The 21,853-nt window shown below is 33.0% G+C and overlaps 1 protein-coding gene across 5 annotated transcripts in view; it reads left to right on the forward strand.

The window, feature by feature from the left end:
• The window catches only part of LOC111679426 (titin), a 77,207-nt gene that overhangs the window by 47,395 nt on the left and 7,959 nt on the right, over positions 1 to 21,853 (forward strand). Inside the window, exons 7-13 of one of the 5 annotated variants that reach the window (XM_046946975.1) lie at positions 24 to 217; positions 281 to 509; positions 573 to 863; positions 969 to 1,177; positions 12,925 to 13,038; positions 13,677 to 13,752; positions 14,971 to 15,417. In XM_046946975.1, coding sequence (XP_046802931.1) covers positions 24 to 217; positions 281 to 509; positions 573 to 863; positions 969 to 1,177; positions 12,925 to 13,038; positions 13,677 to 13,752; positions 14,971 to 15,417 — 1,560 coding nt within the window. Of the gene's footprint in view, positions 1 to 23; positions 218 to 280; positions 510 to 572; positions 864 to 968; positions 1,178 to 12,924; positions 13,039 to 13,676; positions 13,753 to 14,970; positions 21,549 to 21,853 lie in introns of those variants that run through there. The other 4 variants (XM_046946973.1, XM_046946978.1, XM_046946974.1 and 1 more) reach the window with 4 other exon arrangements.

Here is a 21,853-nt window from a genome sequence, read left to right on the forward strand (position 1 = left end):
CAACTTATTTTTAAATTTCATAGAAGTCACCGGTTATGTTGTCGAAGAGAAATACTATTCGGATAATAAAACCAAACCCACTGTAGAGCGTAAGGAATTTATCTACTCTACAAATCCCGAGGAATTGCAAAAACTTAAGGATCAAGTGGAAGTGTCTACAAATAGGAAGGTTTTAAAAGATGTGGAACTCAAGGAGTCAAGACAAACAGCTTTGATTGTAAGTGCTTGTGTTAGGGTTTTCTGAAAAATTAATAATTTTACGTTTTCTTGTATGCTACAGTCCAAAGGTTTGCCCGCTGTAAGATCTAGTCCTGAAGATGATTTTCTTGATTCTACTAGCAAATATGTGCGTCGTGGTTCAGTTAAAGAAATGAGTGAAAAATTCATACAGCGAGAGGCTTCCTCAACTGTAACGGAAAAATCCAATAATTATCCCAAGGCTGGTTTAATTTTGAGAACTAATTCACGTAAAAATAGTCGAGATGCGGAAAATGAAAGTGATAATTTTGGTAAGTTTTTTGAGATTTCGAGGCAGTTTAAACAAATTTTAACTTTATTAATTTATCTTACAGAATCTTATAAAACTACACGAGTACAACAACACACCAGTAGCGTTTTGGCCGACTCGGATGATGCCGAACACGAATATGAAGTCGAGGAAGTAGCTAGTCGCCACTCAGGTCGTTTTATAACCGAAAGCGAAAGTGAATGTGATTCGATAAAGACTCAAAGGGAATTTAAAAAAGTAACCTCAACTTCCTCGTCTTCAATGGCCACGCGTTCCTTCCTCAATACACAGGGCGAGGAGAAAGTCATAACAAATGTTTCCGATTGTTTGGAACGCATGCGTAATGCTGATAATGGTAAGAATTTTAAAAAATTTAAATAAAGACTATAATTGTTTATTAAATACAAATGATTCATTTCCGTTTATTTTTTTTGTTTATTTTATGTTTTAATATATGCAGTTGTTGAAGAGGGTGATACAGCCGAGGATCAAGAGGCCAGAGCTTTATTGAATAAATTTTTGGGTGCTAGTATTATAATGAAGGGCGTTGAGTCATCATTACCGGCCGGTTCGAATCGTCAATCGAAAATTATAACGACAACAACGACCAGCAGCAATTTCAGTGATGATGATGATAATAATGATGGCGATAATAATGCAAAAAACGAGGTATTAAATTAAATTTAAGCAAAAATATTACATACATTCATTCATACTATTTACATACATAAATAGTTTTAAAAGTAAATGAGAATAATAAAAATTATGCCATTTTGGATATTTGATATCAGTAAAAATTATAATAATAAGTCATATACATATACAACTTACTTACATACATACGTCGTGTATATCAAGAATTTTGTTTTGTGGCCTGACTACTTTTTATTTCGTTCTTAAATTAAATCCATATATCCCTACAAAAATTTAGACTATTCCCCCTACACGCGAGTAAAGAGTAACACCGAAAGTTCTAGTTCAAAACAAATCTTTATATATGAAAAATAGCATGCTCCATTTAGCATTACAATGTCCTAGGTGAGAACCTCGTAATCCAAATATTGATTACACCAAACTAATCTGAAATCTACTCTTTTGCTAACATTACGGGCGTACTTGAATCTCAACATTGTCTTAAGTAATGACGCTTATGTGGCATATTGTTTTCAAAGACAATGAACAAGGTTCATGACTGCATTATGTTGTTGAGTGACGGGTATTCGGCTCTTAAGGTTAAGTTGACGTATCGATCGGTCCTGTTCTCTGAATGTATTTTCGTCCGTTGTTTAAAATCTCAGTTTCCTGAACGTAATTTCTAAGAATTTTCCAATCAGTGTTCGTAAGAGATGTTCTATACAAAATAATATCATTCCTAAGACATTTTGATCCAATTTCCGCTCTAGCCTGACAATGACAAAGAAACTGCTCCAGAGTTTCACTGTCCTCTCTACATGCTCTACATTCGTCTGAATATGATCTTTGTGGTTCTACATACTGTTTTATTTCAAGAGGTCTTATGGGTTTTTCTCACCTATATTTTTTTTAAATTCTGCCCTCGTTGCTTTAAATGATCCTGCGTTCATCAGGTTAACTACCTCGAGCTCTATTAGAGCTGGTACCTATATGATGTAAACATTACCTCTGGTAGAGCATTTGGTTAGAGCTTATTTACAAACCAATATGGTTTTAAATTTAGAAATTTATCAGCTGATATCGCCCTATTTCACTAAAAAAATCAATATTTCACTTAAATAAACGTCGACGTTTTTATTAAAATTTGATTGCGTTACTAAAACCCACTTCGAAAAATGATTCTCGATTCTGATTTCAGACAGGAACTCTAACTAAAAGAAGCAATAGGGTGGGTGCTGGTGTCTACATTAAAAAAATTTGGAACCAAATCTTTATGTAGGCTACCTAACTATTATAACATTCCACAGGCAGAGATATCTGCTAAAAAAACGAGTGGTAAATTGGCTGAGGCTTTATCAAATAACGAGGGATATACGCGTATACAAAGTTGCAATCAAACACCTAGCGGATGTCTTTACGACATCTAGGTTAACCGAAGAATGTCGGGTATATCTTAATGATATAGCGAGACATTCTGGGATAACGGGGACAATGATATCGACGTCTTCACTGGTATTTCCCTAACTGTAAGGTTCTTGTTCAATATGAACTAACTGTCTAACATCAAGGTAAACTTGGCCTGTATATGATGCCCCTAAGTATGTTTAGTTTATTGTTAAACTTTGAGAGGGAACAAAGGGTATCCAGTAAAATGAATACTGCAGAAGTTGTCACAATGAGAAGAAGGAGACTCATTACTTATCTACTCTGTTACTGCCCGACATTTAATGGGAATTTTAGACCTGATGTTCTCTATTGTGTGGAGGATGAATTTAAAGAATATCCCAAAATTCGTGAATTGAACTTATTGGTTTAACTCTGGAAGTAGTGAGTTGTTTATTTATAGAAAATACTCCTAAGACTAGTAGAACATCAAAACGCGACCGAAATCAGACAGACCCACTTGAGCCATTTTAACTTGTTCGAGTGGTTACCCTTCTTATCTAAACCTATAAGCTAAAAATTCTGACTTTTCACTAAAAAATTTTCCCGACTTCTATGTGCAAATAATTTTAGTAAATGTTAAATTTTAACCCAAAATTTACCTTTTGACTAAAAATGAGATTTTTCTCTAAAAATCTGATTTTCATGTTTTTTACAAAAAAAAAAAAAAAAAAACGAAAAAATTAACCCTCTGGGACTGGCGATTGTAATCGATGTTTAACACTTTGAAATTCGAAAAAATTAACCCTTTGGGACTGACGTTCAAATTCTTTAATCGATGTTTAACAATTTATACATTAATATATTTATGTTCAAAATTTGCATGTCTTTATTAAGTTGGCCAAAGCCTTTTAAAAAGTTTTTAGTCTAAGCAAAACAGCTGTTAAGTTTTAGTTTGTCATATTACGTGTTATGCTGACGCTACAGCAAAAACACAATAACAGCAATTAAACTAAACATTAATTACAAAACATTTTCTGTTTTCTCTGTACACTGTCAGAAATAAAAGAAATAATTACAGATGAAATACACATAATGTTTTTAAATTTTTATAAAAACTTTAATAATTTAAAGAGAATCCTTTGCGTAATATTAACATAAGATGAAAAGACAAAAAAGAAAACTTTATTTTACAAGGATTTCAAGACAAGGTGATTGTCACTAAAAGGCCTTGTTTGGAAGACAAAAATTCTTTAGTTTTTTCTTTTTTTTATTTACAATTTATTCTCTTTTGTTTTCGGAAAATTCTAATAGCAAAAGTGAGAGTTTTTTCTCTGTGGCGCATAGAACACAACAAAAAAAAAAAGAAACGTACGCAGATATTTTAGTATGATTTTGAAAAAGTAAAAATTTTTCAAATCAGTACACACCTAGACTCGCTAAAGATCACTTGTCATTTTTGTATTCAACACAAATAAACAACAAAAATTTAAGAAAAACCAAAAAAGAAAATTTAAATTACAGTGCGACTACTCTTAATAAAATACAACTGCGCTCTACTACTACTACTACTACAACTACTTTTTGATTTTAGTATATAGATAAATGTATATATAGAAAAATTTATAACGGAATATTCCAAAATAATATATACATATTGGAATAAAAAAAAAGAAATATTGAAAATTTAAACAGAAATCTTTATATAACGGTTGAAGAAATTTTTTTTGAAAAAAAAAATAGTAAATTCCAAAAAAAAAAAAAAAAAATTTAAACGATTTTTAGTTTCTGGTGTCTACTCATTTTATAAAAGTAATAAATCAACAAAAAAAACTTTTTATATATATTCCTAAATAAAAAATATATATAATTGAAAATCTTAAAAGAAATCCCTTAAACAACAACAGCAATTATTTATTAAATACAATTTTATATATTTTAAAAATTGTATATAAAATAAAAAGCCGAATAAAATAAAAGTGTAAGCATTTTTTTTCAATATTTTTTTTCATACTCAATACTCATACACACAAACACATTTAAATGAAAATATTATTCCATTTTCTTTTACTATATTTGGTAAAATTTTGAAATATACGATTTTCTACTTGTTCTTGTCATTGTTGTTGCAGCCAAACTAATAATAGTATTAAAACAAAAAAAAAAAAAAAGCACAAAATAAATTATAAAAAAAATAAAAACGATTTAAAATTAAATAATGTGCAAAATATACTGAGTACATACACCTGATTGCTTTATGTTTAAACGTTATTTATTTATTTTTTTTTTCTTTCAATATTTCTCTTGATTTTCAAAAATTTTCTGTTAATTATTTATTTGTGTTGTTTTTTTAATTTAAAAGCGAAAATAAAAATAATATAAATAAATAATAAAGCTAAATAAAAAAACACAATAAATGAAAAAAAAAACACAACATCAGCAACATTTTTAAAGACCAGCAAAGCAAAACCAAACGTCCACGAAATTTTTGTTAAAAATAGACTATTCGTTCACTATTTTTATATACACATGAGAGAAAAACAGAAAAAAACATTCAAATAAAAAGAGTCCAATATAAATATTTGAATTTCGGAAAAAAAGAAAAATAAACATAAAATATAAAATTTTATATAGAATTTTTTTCCTGCGTTTTTTCGAAGCCAAAAAATAAACCATAATTTATAAAAAATTTTAAATATACTTAAATAGTAAAGACAATTTAGCGTTTTTTTAAAGCATTTTTTAAATCATCTAAAAAGGGCAATAGGGCAAAATATTTAGTTAGTAATACAACTAAGTCACTAGAATGATTGTTGGTGCCTACATACCACCGTCTCTGATTTGAATCGAACCGGTCATAAATTCCGTGGATATGTTCATGGTTACTTCCAGCAATTCGGTCGGAAAATCCCTAACTACCTATCGTATAAGAAAGTCAATCGTCATCTCATAGATTACAAAGAGACCGCAAAAATCTTAAGTTTATTTTTCATGTCCACTCTCTTGCTAACAAAGTGGGCAGTAAAGTGACGCTTGTCTTCAACCTCGTTTACAATGAGTACATCCGTGACGATGATTAGACGTAAATGAAATGCATCGAATACCTTGAGTCTTTATCAAATTACCGGGCCGTGACACTTGTCATATAAAATTCTATTGTTCACTAGCCTATTACAGTCTATGGTGGAAATCGAACTCATGACCTTCGAACGGGTAATAATTTCCATCGGTCAGAAAGTCCCGAACTTCCCATTAAGGTTACCCCTAACCAACTAGAGTGTACAGGTGACTAGCTACTTTAACACGTGCTTCTACTACGAAGAAGTCACACGTTACTCCACAGATTACGAAAAGACAGCAAAAAGCTTAAGTTTGTTTTTCATATGGCCACTTTCTCGCTTAAAAGAGGACACTAAAGTGACAATTGTCTTCACCTTCGTTTACAAAGAGTATATTCGTGACGAACAACGAAATAGAGCCAACCATTTGGTTAGCGTAAATGGAAAACCCTGTCTTTTTTGAATTGACCATTGGTCAAACTGCCGGGGCGTGACTCTTTTCATTTATAACTGTATTGTTCACTAGCGGGATTGCTATGCGCATTTCTATCAGTCTCTGGTGGAAATAGAACCTATACCTAATAAACTACCTACCTATTAAACTTGCCATTAAGGTTATCTCTAGCCAACTAAAGTGTTCATGTGACTAACTATTTTAACATGAGCTTCTACTACGAAGAAGTCAATCGTCACCTCATAGATTACAAAGAGACAACAAAAAGCTTTAGTTCGTTTTTCAAATGTCCACTCTCTCTCTCTCTCTCTCTCTCTCGATTAAAAAGGGGGCACTATAGTGACAACTATTTTCACCTTCGTTTGCAAAGAGTACATCCGTGATGAAAGACGAAATAGAGCCAACCAGGTGGTTAGACATAAATGGAAAACAAATGCTTTTTCGAATGCATTGACTCTTTGTCGAATTGCTGGACTGTGACACTTCATATAAAATTGCAATCGATCCTATGACCTTCGGACCAGTAATAAATTCCGTCGGTATGCTCTCAACAGTTTGATCTCAAATTACCATTTAGAGTTACCTTTAGCCATAGATTTACGAAGAGAAGTTTGTTTTTAAAGTGTCCACTCTTTCGTTTACAAGGGGGGCACTAAAGAGACGATTGTCTTTATCCGCGTTTACAAAGAGTACATCATTGACGAAAGACAAAATATAGCAAATCAGGTGGTAATAACTGTCTTTTTTGGATTTGTCGAACTGCTACTCTGTGACACTTTTTGTATGGAATTGCATTAGAATAGAATATCTTCTAATTTTAGATTATTTGTATCACATTTTAAATTCTTGAAAAATGTAGTATGCTTTAAAGACGTCCTACAGTGTAAGGTGCAGAGATTTTATACTTAAACGCCAGGTTCAGAAAATTTAGCTTATTTTTGTATTAATGATCTCCATTACAATATAATTACAAATTACATATAAACTAACTTAAGGTACAGAGGGGGTTGACTATAACCATACACCCTTTATAATGCGACAAACCAACCAACGATACGACATCGATTGTGAATTGGACAAATTTATTTAACATATAAATTCGAAAATTTGTTTCTTTCAAATCGAATTACAGAGTAAGCCCTTACTATTTGGAAGAAATCGACCCGCAACTAGCAAACTACCAACTGTTTAAATTGGTACAAATATCAATTCCTCTTAACCTGTCATCTTAATGTCTGGTCATATTTAACCGTTATGTCAATACTCGAGTTTGTTTTTCTTTTCCGAAAAAATATATCTTGAGATCTTTATATCATATCGACTTGAAGTTTGGGATATTCTTTCAGATTAACAATTTCTATAAAATTTCCAAAACCTATATTTCAAAACCATATTATGACCGGAGTCATGACTTTACTGTTGACAAGTAATCTAGAAAGTAGGACTATCTTTTCCTCCAGTATCTTTATAATCTTGTCTTCCTAAAACAAACACATGTAATAAACCTCTTGTTCAATGTTTTTCATGAAAATAACAGTATTTCACAGTGATATCAATGTATGAAGTATGTAGTCATGACTTTACTGTTGACAAGTAATCTAGAAAGTAGACTACAGTTAGAAGGTTCATTTATTTGTATTGACTGTTTTGGACTACTTTCTGTATCTTTAAAATTTCGTCCTTTTAGCACAAAAACTAGGTGATCCTTGGTCTTCGGGTGACTAGAGAAAACTCTTAAGTGGTAGTTTGTTAGTTTATCCGGAAACGTCAGTCCAAACTGCAAGGCGACTAAACAAACGTGTAGTAGATTTTAAATTCGATATTAAACGCCCTTTAAACTATAAGCAAATTTCACTTGATCACGAATGCGGTAATAAAACCTCATGTCGCAAAAAAGTATTTCAAAATCTTTCCACTAAAATGACAACAAACGTAGGATTTTTAGCAAACTACTTTTACTTTTTAAATCTTTCTTTGTTAATAAGATTCAAAATCTAAACTGATCATTAACTATAGATTCTTAATTAGACAAAATAATCACGTAATTTCAAAACAAAACAATTGACAACACTAACAACAACAGTTGATGGGGAATAAAATTTAAAGAGAGCAATTTAAAATACAAACAAGAACATCAATCAGTTAGTTTACCGTTAAAATCATACAATGAATATCTAATCTATTTACACATGTATGTATAAGTGCGTGCATTCAACACATCTTTTTTTACCCTAGAGGTGTTGCTGTTGTGGCAGCAACAACTCCTAGACATACATATTTATAGAGGTGTGTGTGTGAATACTTAAAAAATCGGAACAATTTAGAAATTGAAAATTCTTTTAACGTATAAAATTAAATTTTAAATATTCACTCTATTTTACTTCCACTACTAAATGGGAAATAGCACAACAGCAACAACTACAACAACAATAATAATAAAGAAAAGAACAAGGAGTAATTGGAAATAGACAAAAATAAACATATTGAAGCAAAAACTGCATTATTTGTATGTGTTAAAATTTGAATTTGTCTATTCGTAATAGACAGACAGACAGACAGACATACAGACAACGAAGCCCTAAATAACTTTCTAAAATTATATTTTTCGAAAAAATTTTTTTTCGTATAAAATAGTGTGAGTCTGCAATTCAAACAACTGAAAATTTGTAGTTATTGTTTTTTTTCTATTTATTTATTTAAATTTAATTTATACTTGTGCCAAAGTTTATTTACATGCAGGTATAATTTTAGTTTTTGTTTGGCGTAGAAAGAAAACGAACAAAAAAAAAGAGTTGGTAAATAATTTTGAATAAACAAAAAAAAGTATTGAAATGTGTTTTTTTGTACATGATATGAGTATTTTTAAAATTTTTTATTAAATTTGTTTAAATTTAAAAAAAATTAAAATTTATTTTGTATACAACACGAGGAGAAGGAAACAACAAACCAACCGCATGTCTTTAAGTATTTGATTTTGTTTCTTTTTTTTTCCACATACTTTTATGTTTGATTTACGTAGTTTTCTAAATTTAAATTTGTTTCTTCGTTCCAAAATAATAATTTCGAAAAAACAGCACATTCACGTCAAGCAAATATTTTTTTAAAAATGGCACATTGTCTTTGTTGTTGTTCCCTTTTCAATAGATAATTTTCGTGTGAAATCTTTTGTTTTTAAATATTAATCGATTTGTTGAGAATGAGAAAATTGTGAAATTAAATAAATTTTAATCGGAAATTGTTAAAATATTAAAAATCAATTTATTTTAAAATCGAATTCAGTAGAAGTTTTTTGAAAGTGGAATCAAATGAAATCCAGTAATAAATGATTTTAATGCTACGTTCACACCGGTCAGATTCACATTTTGATTTCTTTATATTTATTTACATAAAAATTATATATTTTTAAAGTTATTACTTTAGAACATGCTTATTATCTGTTTCGATATTATTTGGAATTACAAAAATCATAAAAGATTAAAAGCATTAAAAATTTACATCTTTTTCATCGAATATATGATAGGTGTGAACGTAGCATTAACTTACTAATTTAATTTGATATCGTTAATAATTTGTCTCGATTTTTTTTCGAGCTTTCTTATAGATCGCACTATAAGATTAATTTATGGCCCCGTACCTTGGTTGCTTTTGATATTTTCAACGCCGTTTCAGTAGAAACTCAAGAGCAGTCTGAAAATAGGTGAAATAACCTAGACACATGTAAAGGGGCCAAGTTATTGTATCGCATAAGAACCGAGGGATATATCGAGACTGATAGCCGTAATAACAGGTCACGGAGTGATAGGCAGACATGCAAGGGACGATCATTGTTCCAGTTGCAAAGACTGGGAAAAGAAAGAAACGGTCGTCCATATTCTCTTTGAGTGCCTTGCTTTCTAGCCTTAAAGAGAAACTGCTTCTTTGGCAGTTACTTCATAACTAATATTAGTGAGATATCTAGATCAAAAACGCTTGGAAGGAATCGAAAATTGATGTTTTGGACATGAAAATACAGTGCGATATCGGCTAAACACATTTTTCAAATTTCGAAAGAAACATTTATGGTTTTTACACCACTTATATCCGACATAAAATGGAATATAACTCTCATATATGGGTCGGAGCTTCGAAGTCTATTTTGGAGCTATTTGACCACGTATAGAAGAGTGCGAAGGTAATTTTCGATGACAATAGGGTACTGATGCACTAGAGCCTTAACGTGAGGTATATTTTACTGTTCTATCGATACTACAATGGATTGTGTTTCTCTGAAATTGATACTCGTATATTCTTGCGTAAATAAAGACTTTCTTTAAAAAACACATCCATTTGTAAACACTACAGGGTAAATTCTTTTTAAAATATCTTTTTAATCTTCATAAATTCGTAAAGTAAATACATAAGACTTATCTCCCATGATTAGTTATCTCTAAAAATAATGTTCAACAAAATCAGCTGTTATCTTTTTGTCACTCTAATGTTAAACATCAAAAATGCGTTTGAGTGGAATGAATAATATTTAAGTGCCCAAGATTTAAAAATACAATTAGAATACAAATTTGAACATTTTTAAATAATCATGTTTTTCCTGTTAAAATAATTAAAATAAACAATTATTTAAGACAAAAATTTATGACAAATTGTCATTATTAGTTTTATTTTTTTTTTGCTGCAACAATTTCAAGAAATAAAATTTCAATGAAACAAAACAATTTTGGCAAGAATTTTAATTGCAATTATTTTGTGAAAAAAAAAAACTTAAAATACTTTAATATTTTATTTGAAAATATTCTTTTAGTAAATTGTTCATTAAAATCTCGTTAGCTCTTTATTAGTCTAAATATATTTAAATAATAACAACAATTATTCTATGTAGCATATCTGCAAGAGTTGTGATTGTAATTTACGTCTCCAAATTGTAAAGTGTAGTTCAAATGTTTATTTATATTTAAATAAATTTTTAATTCATTTGTCTGACCCGGCTGTCTCCGCTACGGCATTTAGAGGCTGAGAAGATGATTACCGAACTCAGTAGAGCCCAAGCACTCTATTGTTCGATACTCTGTGGCAAACTGTGTGATTTTCCTGAAACCATTTTATTCCAAAGTTATGAGTTCCGATTATTCCTATAAAAAGTACATAATCATGGTTCTGTCGAGCTCGCCGTTGGCCGTAAAGTCGCTTTTTATATTCATTAATTCCTTTATCTTAATTTGTTCTCCTTGTACTGTCTTTCTTTAAGTGTTCTTGGGACACCCTCTCCATTTTGTGCTTTGGAGGCTTCACTCCAATACTTTGTAAGTTATTTCTGAAATAAGGTTTCTCGACGATTGACCTATCACAAAACTATTAATCGTGTTTTGTCTTCTTCTGCGTAAAAGTTTTTCCGGTAGAGATAGTTGGAGTCTAACAGGCCATCTGCAGTCAGTATGAAACCAAGATATAAGAATGATTAAACCTCATTTGAAAACTATTTATTTATTGAGAATAAAAATTTATTACTTTTATAATTTAAATTAATATTTTACTTTGTGAAATATTTCTGAAGTCGGCAAATGACCAATCCAAATGAATTTACGTTTAAAATTTTCTTCATCAATAGAGTATTGCGGTAGAGATAATATTTGGCCGATAGACCAAATCTACAATATGTTATATCATGATATAAAGAAATTTCAAAGTTTTTGTTGAATGTTATTTTTTATTGAGAATAAAAAGTGATTACTTTTATAGTTGAAATGAATTATTCAATTAGTAAATTATTTCTGAAATAAGTTTCCTTAGCGAATGATCAATCTTAAAGCACTTAACCTTGAAAATTTAACGATCAATCTTACTTTGTCTTGTTCTTCTATTGATCAAAAATCTCGTGAACATTATATCCAGCCTGTACCAGTAAGAAATCTCAGACTATCATTAAGCTTAAATCCAGATATCTCACCAAGGTTAGATTTGAAGTACCTGCCAAGAAAACGATTTCTTTTAACGGGCATGCGCAGAGAAGATGGAAGATCGTATTTTGTTGAAGGATAGTCCAAGCCGTCTTGCATGTCTGCCTAGCACCCAGTGTCCTGTTATTAATGCTATCAATCTCGATATATCCCGTCTACTGCGGTTTATAAGGAGTCTTGTGCTTTTCAAATTGAAGGAGAGCCACAATATTTTGCCCCCTTTACATGTGTCTATTACATTAATTGTTTAACAGAATTATTTTGAATACCCTTAATATAGACATTAAGAATAAAAATATTATCACTTGTAATAACAAATATTGCAATAAGTATTTTTAAATATATTATTCTGAAATTTATTTTTGGAAATACGAAAACTACTACTTCTCCTCGATCCCTCCCTAAACATTATTTTTCTTCACTTTACAAGCATTAATCATTTTGTTTACGACGTTTAAAGAAAACTATTCTTTGACACAATGATTTATTTAATAAAATGTGGCACCCTCGATTCAGTGCCAATTGAACACCTATCTGTTGTTAAAAATATGTATTTGTTGTATCTACAATTTAATGTGATTGTATTTAAACAATATGAACATTTGGCAAGCAACAACTAACTTCCTCCTCCGTAACAACTACAGACTACACTTACAACAAAGTGTACGTAAATAGTGTACAAGTAGAAATGAGACAAGACAAGATAAATTGTCTACGTCATTTTTTTTGTTGTAAAGATTTTAATGTACATAGTATTTCAGCAATTAATCGAAATGACAATAAAAAAATTTAAGCAATTTATAAGAAATTGTTTTTGTTGTTTTAAATGTTTTTGATTTAATTGTTAAGATTTGTTTAATATTTTTATAATTTATTTTTAATTATTTTTTTTTTAAATTTTATATTAATTTAATAAAAATGTATTTGCTTTTTTTTTAGGTAAAAACTACACGTATAACGAAAACGATTAAATCTGGAAGCTCTTCTACACCAGTTACTTATACAACTTGTGATATAGAGGAGATTTGGGACGAAGAAATCTTAAAAGAATTGGTGAGTATTTAGAAAATTGTTTCGTAATATGTACAAAATAAATGTATAAGAAAAATTTCGTACATTGTACGAAATTCTTTGTAATAAGTACGAAAATATTTCGTAATATATATGAATATTCAGTGTAATGCAAAGTACTGACACAGTTGGCGAAGACAACGTTCTTCTTTTGGATATAAAATTACGTCGAAGAAATCGAGTCTATAGATAGACTATACTCGAGTGTATAGAAAGATTATACAGTCGAGACTGCATTCGAGGCTATAGGCAGACTATAGTAGAGTTTTTAGACAGACTATATTCGAGTCTATGGACAAACTATAGTCGAGTCTATAGACAGACTACAGTGGAGTCTATAGACAGACTATAGTCGATTCCATAGACATATTACAAACTTGACTATAGTATAGTCTATGATATTTAGTCAAGTATACAGTCGATTCTATGACCAGACTATAGTCGAGTTTATAAGCCAAAAAGGAGACAAGTGTATAGACCAAACTATAGTAGAGTCTATACACGATAGTTTTGTCTATAGGCAGATTACACAGATCTCTTTAATTTGCTGAAAATCAAAAGAAATCAATTCTTTAATAATGTATAAATTCTCTTAAATTCTTTTTCTTTCTTTGTTACAGTTGGAACAGGCTAGAACATACGAAGAACGTCGTAAAATACGATCACGTTTGAGGGAACTTATGGCTGACCGTGAAGGTATTTCAAAATAAAAAACAAAAAAATCACAACAAAGAAAAAAACCCCGCCACAATTAAAAAAAACACAAATGGTGGTGTGCTTTTTATTACGATATTAAATTAATCAATGGATATGTCTGTCCCCCTGACAAAAGAAATCTGTGAGAATTTGTCATCTTGAATGATGCGTTAAAAATTGATTTTTTCTTTTGCGCATTGGTTACTTACAAAGAAAACATAAAAAATCTTTCAAAAACAATCCCCTCGCTCTTAAACTCAAGTCATCAGGGGCATTGAAACCAAGAAAAGAGAAAATGCGTAAATAATGTTTACCAAATGTTTACTTTTGTTTACAGGTTTAATTTAAAAATAGAAAAATAACAATTATAAATTGTTTTTCCTTCATTTACACAACAATAACGTCAAGAGTTCAAAGTTCATTTGTTTTCTTGTAAAATATAATGGTTTCAAATTTGATTAATTTTTTATTCTTTAATAAAAAGTACATTTATTTAAAAAAACACATTTTTCCACACACATGGAGTAATATATAAATTTTAACTTAATTTTATATTTGTTTATTTAGTAATTGTTATTTATTATGCATAATAATTATACTTTTATTATAATCATTATAAATATTTTATATTTACTTTATTCTAGATATGAAATTTTAGCTAAACCAAACAATTCGTAAAATGAAATGAAAACAAAACAAATATTTTAAATTGGATTTGTTAAACACTGAAAGAAAAATCCTTAAATGTTTATTTACTAGGTATTTAAACGTAGAAAGACAGAGAGAGAGAAAGAAATTTATAGCAGGAAAGTGATGTAAGCATTCATAGTAAAACATGTTAATGTCTCATCAATTGAAATTTGAAATTAAATTCGAAATTCTGTTCTGTTCTGTCTCATCTCACTCGAAAGCAAATTTCCAAACTCATTTAGCCAGTCCTTTCTCACTTTGTTTGATTCGTGTAAAATATTTATTCTAAATCATCATAATCGTTCGTATTATTGATATTTTTTGTTGTTGTTCTTGTTGTCCTTTTCATAAGGATAATGGCTTTAGGACTGCCGTTAATAGTAAATTGTATCACAGTTATTGGACGTATTGTGTCTTTTGTACTATATCATTCTCCCGCCATTGTTTTTATAGTTTTTTTGCTTCTTCTGTTCATAAAGTCTTTTTTAAAAACTGCAACATTTATCGAATTTCCCCTCCCCCCTTTAGAAACAAAGAAAAGCCCTACTAGCGGCGATGAAAAAGAAGTAAAAGCAGCAGCTAATGTTCCTGGAGAAGAGGAGAGTAGTGCCAGCGAATACGAAGAAATTATCGAAGAGGTCACCGATTATAGTGAAGCGGAATCAGAAGTTGATGATAAGAAACAAAGCGATAAACTAAATAAAGTCGTTGTTGCCGAAAAGACAAAAAAAGATCAAGAAAAGCCAACTTCGGAAGCTGCTGTAACCAAAACAGCTGAAGAATCTCTAAGCGTTATAGAAAAGTTAGAAATTTCCAGCACTAAACAGGAAACCCATACAGAGCAGGTTGAGGAAACTACCACTCAAACTACAACCACCAGTATCACAACTGAAACAGTTGAGGAAGTTGTAGAAGAGGAATCTTCAGCTGCTAGCAAAAACGACGACGACGATAAAACCGATAGCTCTGAAAAGGGTGAGTCCTTAAAGCCCACGGTGCATGATAAACAAAAAACGCCACAAACTATGCCAAGACAAGAGGGCAATAGCCATAGCAATCAGTCAACAACAAACAGCCAAAAACTGAAGTCGGCACAAACAAGTAGCAATAGTAAAATCACTGTTAGTGAAAGTAGTAGCATGCACGCTCCAAACAGTAATAATAATAAAAGTAATAAAACACAAAAAACAACCTCTACTGCGCCAACATCCAGTCAAAATCCAATTGTGACTGTACAGACTGCAGGCAGGGCAGACTCTACCTCAATTAGCAATAAAACCCTTAATAAGAATTCTAGTTCTCGCCAAATGAATAGCAACAACAACAACAATAGCAATACAAGTCCAAATGTTAATAATAATAACAATGATAGTAGTAGTTTAGGTGGTAGCTCAGTAGTCGTAGGTAGTAATGATAGTCCCAGACAAGTAGATAGATTAGGTGTGCCTCAAAAAGAAGATTCTGGTACTGAGAGTGGGGAAGATTTACGCTTAATAGCGGCTGGTCTGCGTGATCAATTGCAAATCCAAAGCGATTCGAATATTATAGAAGACGTTACCTGTGCTTTAAGTCGTTTAGAGAATTCGCTTAAGGAAGGCAAAGATATATCGGTAGATACTGAAAAACGCAAGGCCCTATTGGCTTTGGTGGCTCGTTTGCGTGCCGGATTAACTTCTCCTGAAAAATTAGCCGAAATAGCTGCCGCCATGTCGGAATTGGACGGCAATGAGGGTATCTATGGCGAAACTTCCTCGCCGGAGGCAGATGCTCATCGTTCGAACCGTTCTCGCTTTGCTAAACGCAGAAATCGTGTAAATCGACATACGGTGGGTGTTAGTCGTGAAGAATTGGCCGATGCTAGGCGTTATATGGAAGATATGCAGATTATGGGTAGTATTTCCCAAAGTACTACGCCCGAAGCCAATAGTGTACCCAACAATTCTCCGCCTCAGTGGTATCCATTAGAGAAAAATGCCTCTTCGGGAGCAATATTAACGCAATCATCTACCCCAGTTTTGCAAAGACCAAAACAATTTGTACCCGAAGAACCTTCATATACCAACAGATTAACGGTTAACAATGGTAAGCGTCGTCCTCTTTCGGGTGAATATTCGGTTACCTTTGAAAATCCCACAGTTTATAGACAGCACGAAGAACCCAAGCAATCACAACAGATGGTCAAACCATCCAGTCCACCCGATGATAGTTCGAAATTTTCTAGGTTTACGAATAAAAAGCATTTAATGAAACGTGCCAATACCATTGATTTGGCCAAAACTCACAAATATAATTCAGAATTTGATACCGACTCGGATGCTGAAGACAAGGGTCCTCATTTGGGTCTAAAACGAGCTGTACAAGTAAGTGTTAAGAAACGTGTACAAAATGTTGTACCTCCCTTTGAGCCCAAAACCGAAAATGATCGCAAATTTTTGGCCTTTATTAATAAGCAAAGTGATAAGCCTGGTTTAGGTTGGACTACCTCACGTTCTGTTTCAAACTGGACAAATAAATTTGGCTCCATTAAGAGTACTTTTGAGGGTGGGTTAGCCGGTAAGCCGCCACAGGCTCCTCATCATGTTTCGTCCTCTGCAAAGCCTCATCAATCTAGCAAATTATTTAGCCAGCCTATGGTCAATAACTCAGCTCCTGCTCCGCCACCAAATTATATAACAAATCAACAAATCGCGATGAGATTACAACAGGAAGCAGAACGTCAAGCCGAAGAGCGTAGAAGAAAATTGGAGCGCGAACGTTTTGAATTTGAGCGTCGTGAACGTGATAAACAGGAAAGGCAAAGACAACAACGTGAAATGCAGGAGAGGGAACGCCTTGAGCGTGAACATTTCGAAAGACAAAGAAGAGAACAAGATCAGTTAGCTGCTGCTCAACATGCAGCCATTTTAAGGGAGCAAGAACAATTGGCGGCCCAACAAGCTGCTGCCAATATGAATGTACCTAAACCTGTACCCATCAATGAATTCAAACATGCTCCTCAATCGGTATTTAGACCGATTGATAATGTTGACTCTCCCTCAAAGCCTATTTACAAGCCAATACCACAATTACCACGCAACTCAAGTACTTGGCAGTCTCTAAATACTGCTTCTCCCAGAGGACAAGGCAACAGTTTAACACCCAATTCACCTAACCATTATGGCAATACCAAACCAGATAATTCGTTTATAACCTCACCACCACCCTCTTCTAGATCACCAATAGCTTTACCTTGGGCTTCTAAACCCACAGTGGATAGCAGCAGTTTCAAATCAAAGGCTAACCGATTTGAGGAACGTTCTAAGTATGACAATATCAACAGTGGCGGACCTTTTATACAACGTCACAATTCATTGCGTTCCGCAAATGGCAATCAAATTTCAGAAGATTTTAGAAAACGTCCATCACTGCCCAACACTTGTGATCCATATAGTGTTAGGCAAATGCCACCACAACAAGATCCTTTGGCTTACTTGCCTCCTCCACAAAACATTTCATTTACTTACAGCAATCTTAAGCCAAAAACCACATATCAAAGTTATCCATGTCTACCATCGGCTGTAGTCAACAACTCTAGTGATAACGAATATCAAAGACCGAGAGAGGATTCTCTTACAGATCCTCATGCTGTGCCATTGGTGTTGACCTCATCAAATCCCTCATACTGTCCACCACCTCAGGCTCCTCCACAATTACAGCAGCAACCAATTAGTCAACCCCGTTTACCCAGACAATTTGATTTGGCAAGTCCCGCCGACAGCACACCTACTAGTCCCAGCATATACACTATGCCACAAACCGATTGTACAGATGATGATTTGGACTCCGACTGCAATTTGTTGGAATACCATGCAGTCAGTCGGGTGATGGGAAAACCTCAAAGTCAAACAGCTGTAACTGTGGGTCGTCGCACGGGTCATGTTAGTGACGATGAGTTGTATGGCAAAAATTCAAAGGCAGCTAAAAATCTTTTGAGTACGATGAAGAGCATTGGAAATCCCAATGGTATGACTAAATCAAAGGCTCCCATGCTAAAGCGTTCAGAAGCAATGACTTCACCAAAAACTTGCCTCTCCCCAGATGGTCGCTCCTATCAGGCACCCATTGTGGAGCCGTTGTTCCCAGAAATAAATAAATTTGAGGCTAATCGTCAGCCAATTTTCAGTCCTGAATCCAAAAAACAAACAACTGCTCCCACATACCCTCAACCAGCACCGCGCAAACAATTGGGTATGTATAAGAGTATGGAGAATCTAAATAGAAATACGAACAAAAATCAGAACAACTTTATGGCCACAACTGCTACACAACAGCCCTCGCCTAGGCCTTATGTGAGAGAAACACAACAGCCCTCACCTAAGCCTTATGTAAGTGAAACACAAACCTCTTATGTTGTTACTTACCCCGTTGAGGACACCACAGACGATGAAGAATTCAGTCGGATGAGCCACAAAAAGGTGTTGCCACCCAGTAGTTTGGATTTAAGAAGACAACGCAATGTATCGGAAAATTCAACTGGTAGTTCAACTACAGCTTCCATGTCATTTAGTCAAAATTTACCATCTCCTAATACTAGTTGGACTTCGAATCCCATTGTGGTAGATGAATCAAGTAATTATCAAAGTATGCCGACACCTTATCAAAATCCACACAAACATTTGCCACCATCACCGGCAGAGCCAACATATCAAGCTCTTAGTAGTCAAGTCGTAACAAGTTATACAAATGTCAATCAGAATGCTAATTATAACCCACCACCTTCGGATTACGCAAAGACTGCTGCTCAATATGAAGCACCTCCCCAAAGACAAATGCCGGTAATGCCAGCTCAACAGCAGGCCTCAATGCCAAATTATGGAGCCCCAGCTGCCACACAGCTGCCTACAAGTCCTCCAATGCCTACCACAAAATCATCGTATGAAGCTAAATCTCAAAGACAATTGCAACTACAGCAACAACATCAACAACAGCAACAATACCAAAACAATACAAATCAGAAGCAATCAGCCACAAAACCATCATATGGAGCACAAACGCAACAACCAACCCAACACCCAGCTACTGAAAGAATTCAAAAACCTCCAATAACACAAAAACCAACAGATTATCCAAAACATAACACGAAAACCACAACAAAAACCGCAACTTCAAGTTCAACCTCAACAACGCAAGAGAAAAGATCTTTGGCCAGCATGCGTAAGACAGTAAGTGAAGATCATCACAGTATACATAAAGATCAAACTATTATAAATCCACAACATTCAAATATATCTCAAGAAATGCTCACACGTTTAGATCAACAGCGCGAACGTATATCGAATGATATACGACGCAAGAGTTTGGGAAATGCTCTGGACTATCAAATGGAGAAACAAGCACGATATGAGACCCAAAACAGTCAAGAGTACAAATCCTCTGCTCCTGCAGACACACCCGATATTGTGAAATCTTCCCTACCCAAAGATGAAAACCAGCCAATACTTAAAAAGTTTGGACCACCTCAAAGACATCACTATATGCCCAATGCTTATCAGAGTCCAAGTGCAAATACTACAACATCTTCAACCGTTGTATCTACCGCCACACACTCCACAAAGATACAAGGCAAAGATGGACACTCGATGACCAATCAAACTGTGGTCAAAAGTCAACAGATTGTAAATCACAACAAACCCACCGTTATGGAAACACCCGCCACACCTCAACCCGATGATGATTATATACCTAGAAATATTGTCTTTAATAATGTACATGCCTTCACATCAATGAACCGACGTCAAGAAGATGAAAGTATAACCATGGGTCAAGAACAACATCATGCCATTAGACCGAATAAATTGAGTAAATCTGATTCTTGGAATCAAATCGTAATGCTACAAAACCAACATGTACCCACCAATACAACGAAATTCAATCAAAGTCCCACCAATGAATTGAGGCGCACCAAATCAGGTCATACATTGGCTTTACCCAAAATGTATGAAGCTGCCATGACTAAAACCGATATCAGTGAAAAACAAAAGACCGTGGCTGCCTATTTCTCGGGACAAAAATCTCCTACACAACAGGAAACGCTAGTAGAACAACAGACCACTAAACGTTCGGTAATTAATCGCACTAAAACCAGTGAAAAAGTATCGGCTGCCAGTCGTAAATCATTAGGTACAAATCTACCCATAGCACCGGGTGGTCTGCAACGCAGTGCAACTATGCCGCACATAGCTAATCTAAATCTGTTGGATGAAAGCAATGTGGAGGATGCTTTCGAACAATTGATGATGGGTTCGTAAAAACGCTAAGAATATAAATGTAAATGTAAATAGAAAAAAGAAGAAGGCAACTCTTTAAATCTAAAAGCCGGCTTTAAAACTAAACTCTATAAACAACAACAGCAGCAGCCATTCCACAGCGTTTATTTTAAAAATGAAATCAACATAAAACTCAGTTACTCTAACAACTCTTCTTAAGGTCCATCATCATAATGCTCTATTTTTTGATTTTTATCCTTCTAAAAATCCTGTATAGTTAGTTATAGTTTTTATACATTTTTTTTATTATTTAAACAAAACGATTTTACTTTTTGCGCGTGCGACTTATTACAAGACTAAAAAGAAATTTAACGACTAAATTTTAAAACCAAACCCGCCTATAAACGGAAGTTGAGGGACTTCATGTTGTTGTTTTTTTTAAGTTTTAAAAACTATTGTTGTGGCCTTAATTTAAATTTACTTAAAAAATCAAGAAAATAATTTTGAAAAAAAATTGAGCACAATATGACGCGACAACGTCAAGCAACTTGCAATAAGTTTGACCAACCTCTCCCCTACTCACTTAATCACTCACTACGTGATCAACAAGATTTTATTATTTATATGGACTCTATATCTATATCAACAACATTTACTGCAAGACGACAAAAAAATAAAAAAGTAACATGAGCAACATTATATCTATCGCTGGCACTGTCGTCGTCGAGTCTGTCTATGTGTGCGTGCGTGCATTTTGAAAACGTTTCAGCATAAAACAAATGCAACTCTGTGTAGAAATATTACCAACTGTATACAAAAATACAAACAACAAATGCAACACTGTTTTTATAACTATTAATTGTGAGTTAATTAAAATTGTAGAAGTAATTCAAATAATAATAATAAACATGTTTTAGCTGCAAATGTCCTGTTTTTTAACGTCGTTCAATCTAATCTACGCCTTTATGAAGCATGTTAAAAAGAAAAAAACTATGTTTTATAAAATTTTGTTAATTTTTGTTACAACTCGTTTTTTACTTAATTGTTCATTTGTTTTGCTTGATCGTTCATTGTTGAAATTTTAATTCGTATTAACAATTTGTTTTTGAAAAATTCAGTCAAAAAAGGTTTAAAGTGAGTTTTTGTTACAATTGAATTTAATGTTT

This window comes from Lucilia cuprina, chromosome 3, assembly GCF_022045245.1.
Source record: "Lucilia cuprina isolate Lc7/37 chromosome 3, ASM2204524v1, whole genome shotgun sequence".
NCBI classification, from domain to species: Eukaryota; Metazoa; Arthropoda; class Insecta; order Diptera; family Calliphoridae; genus Lucilia; species Lucilia cuprina.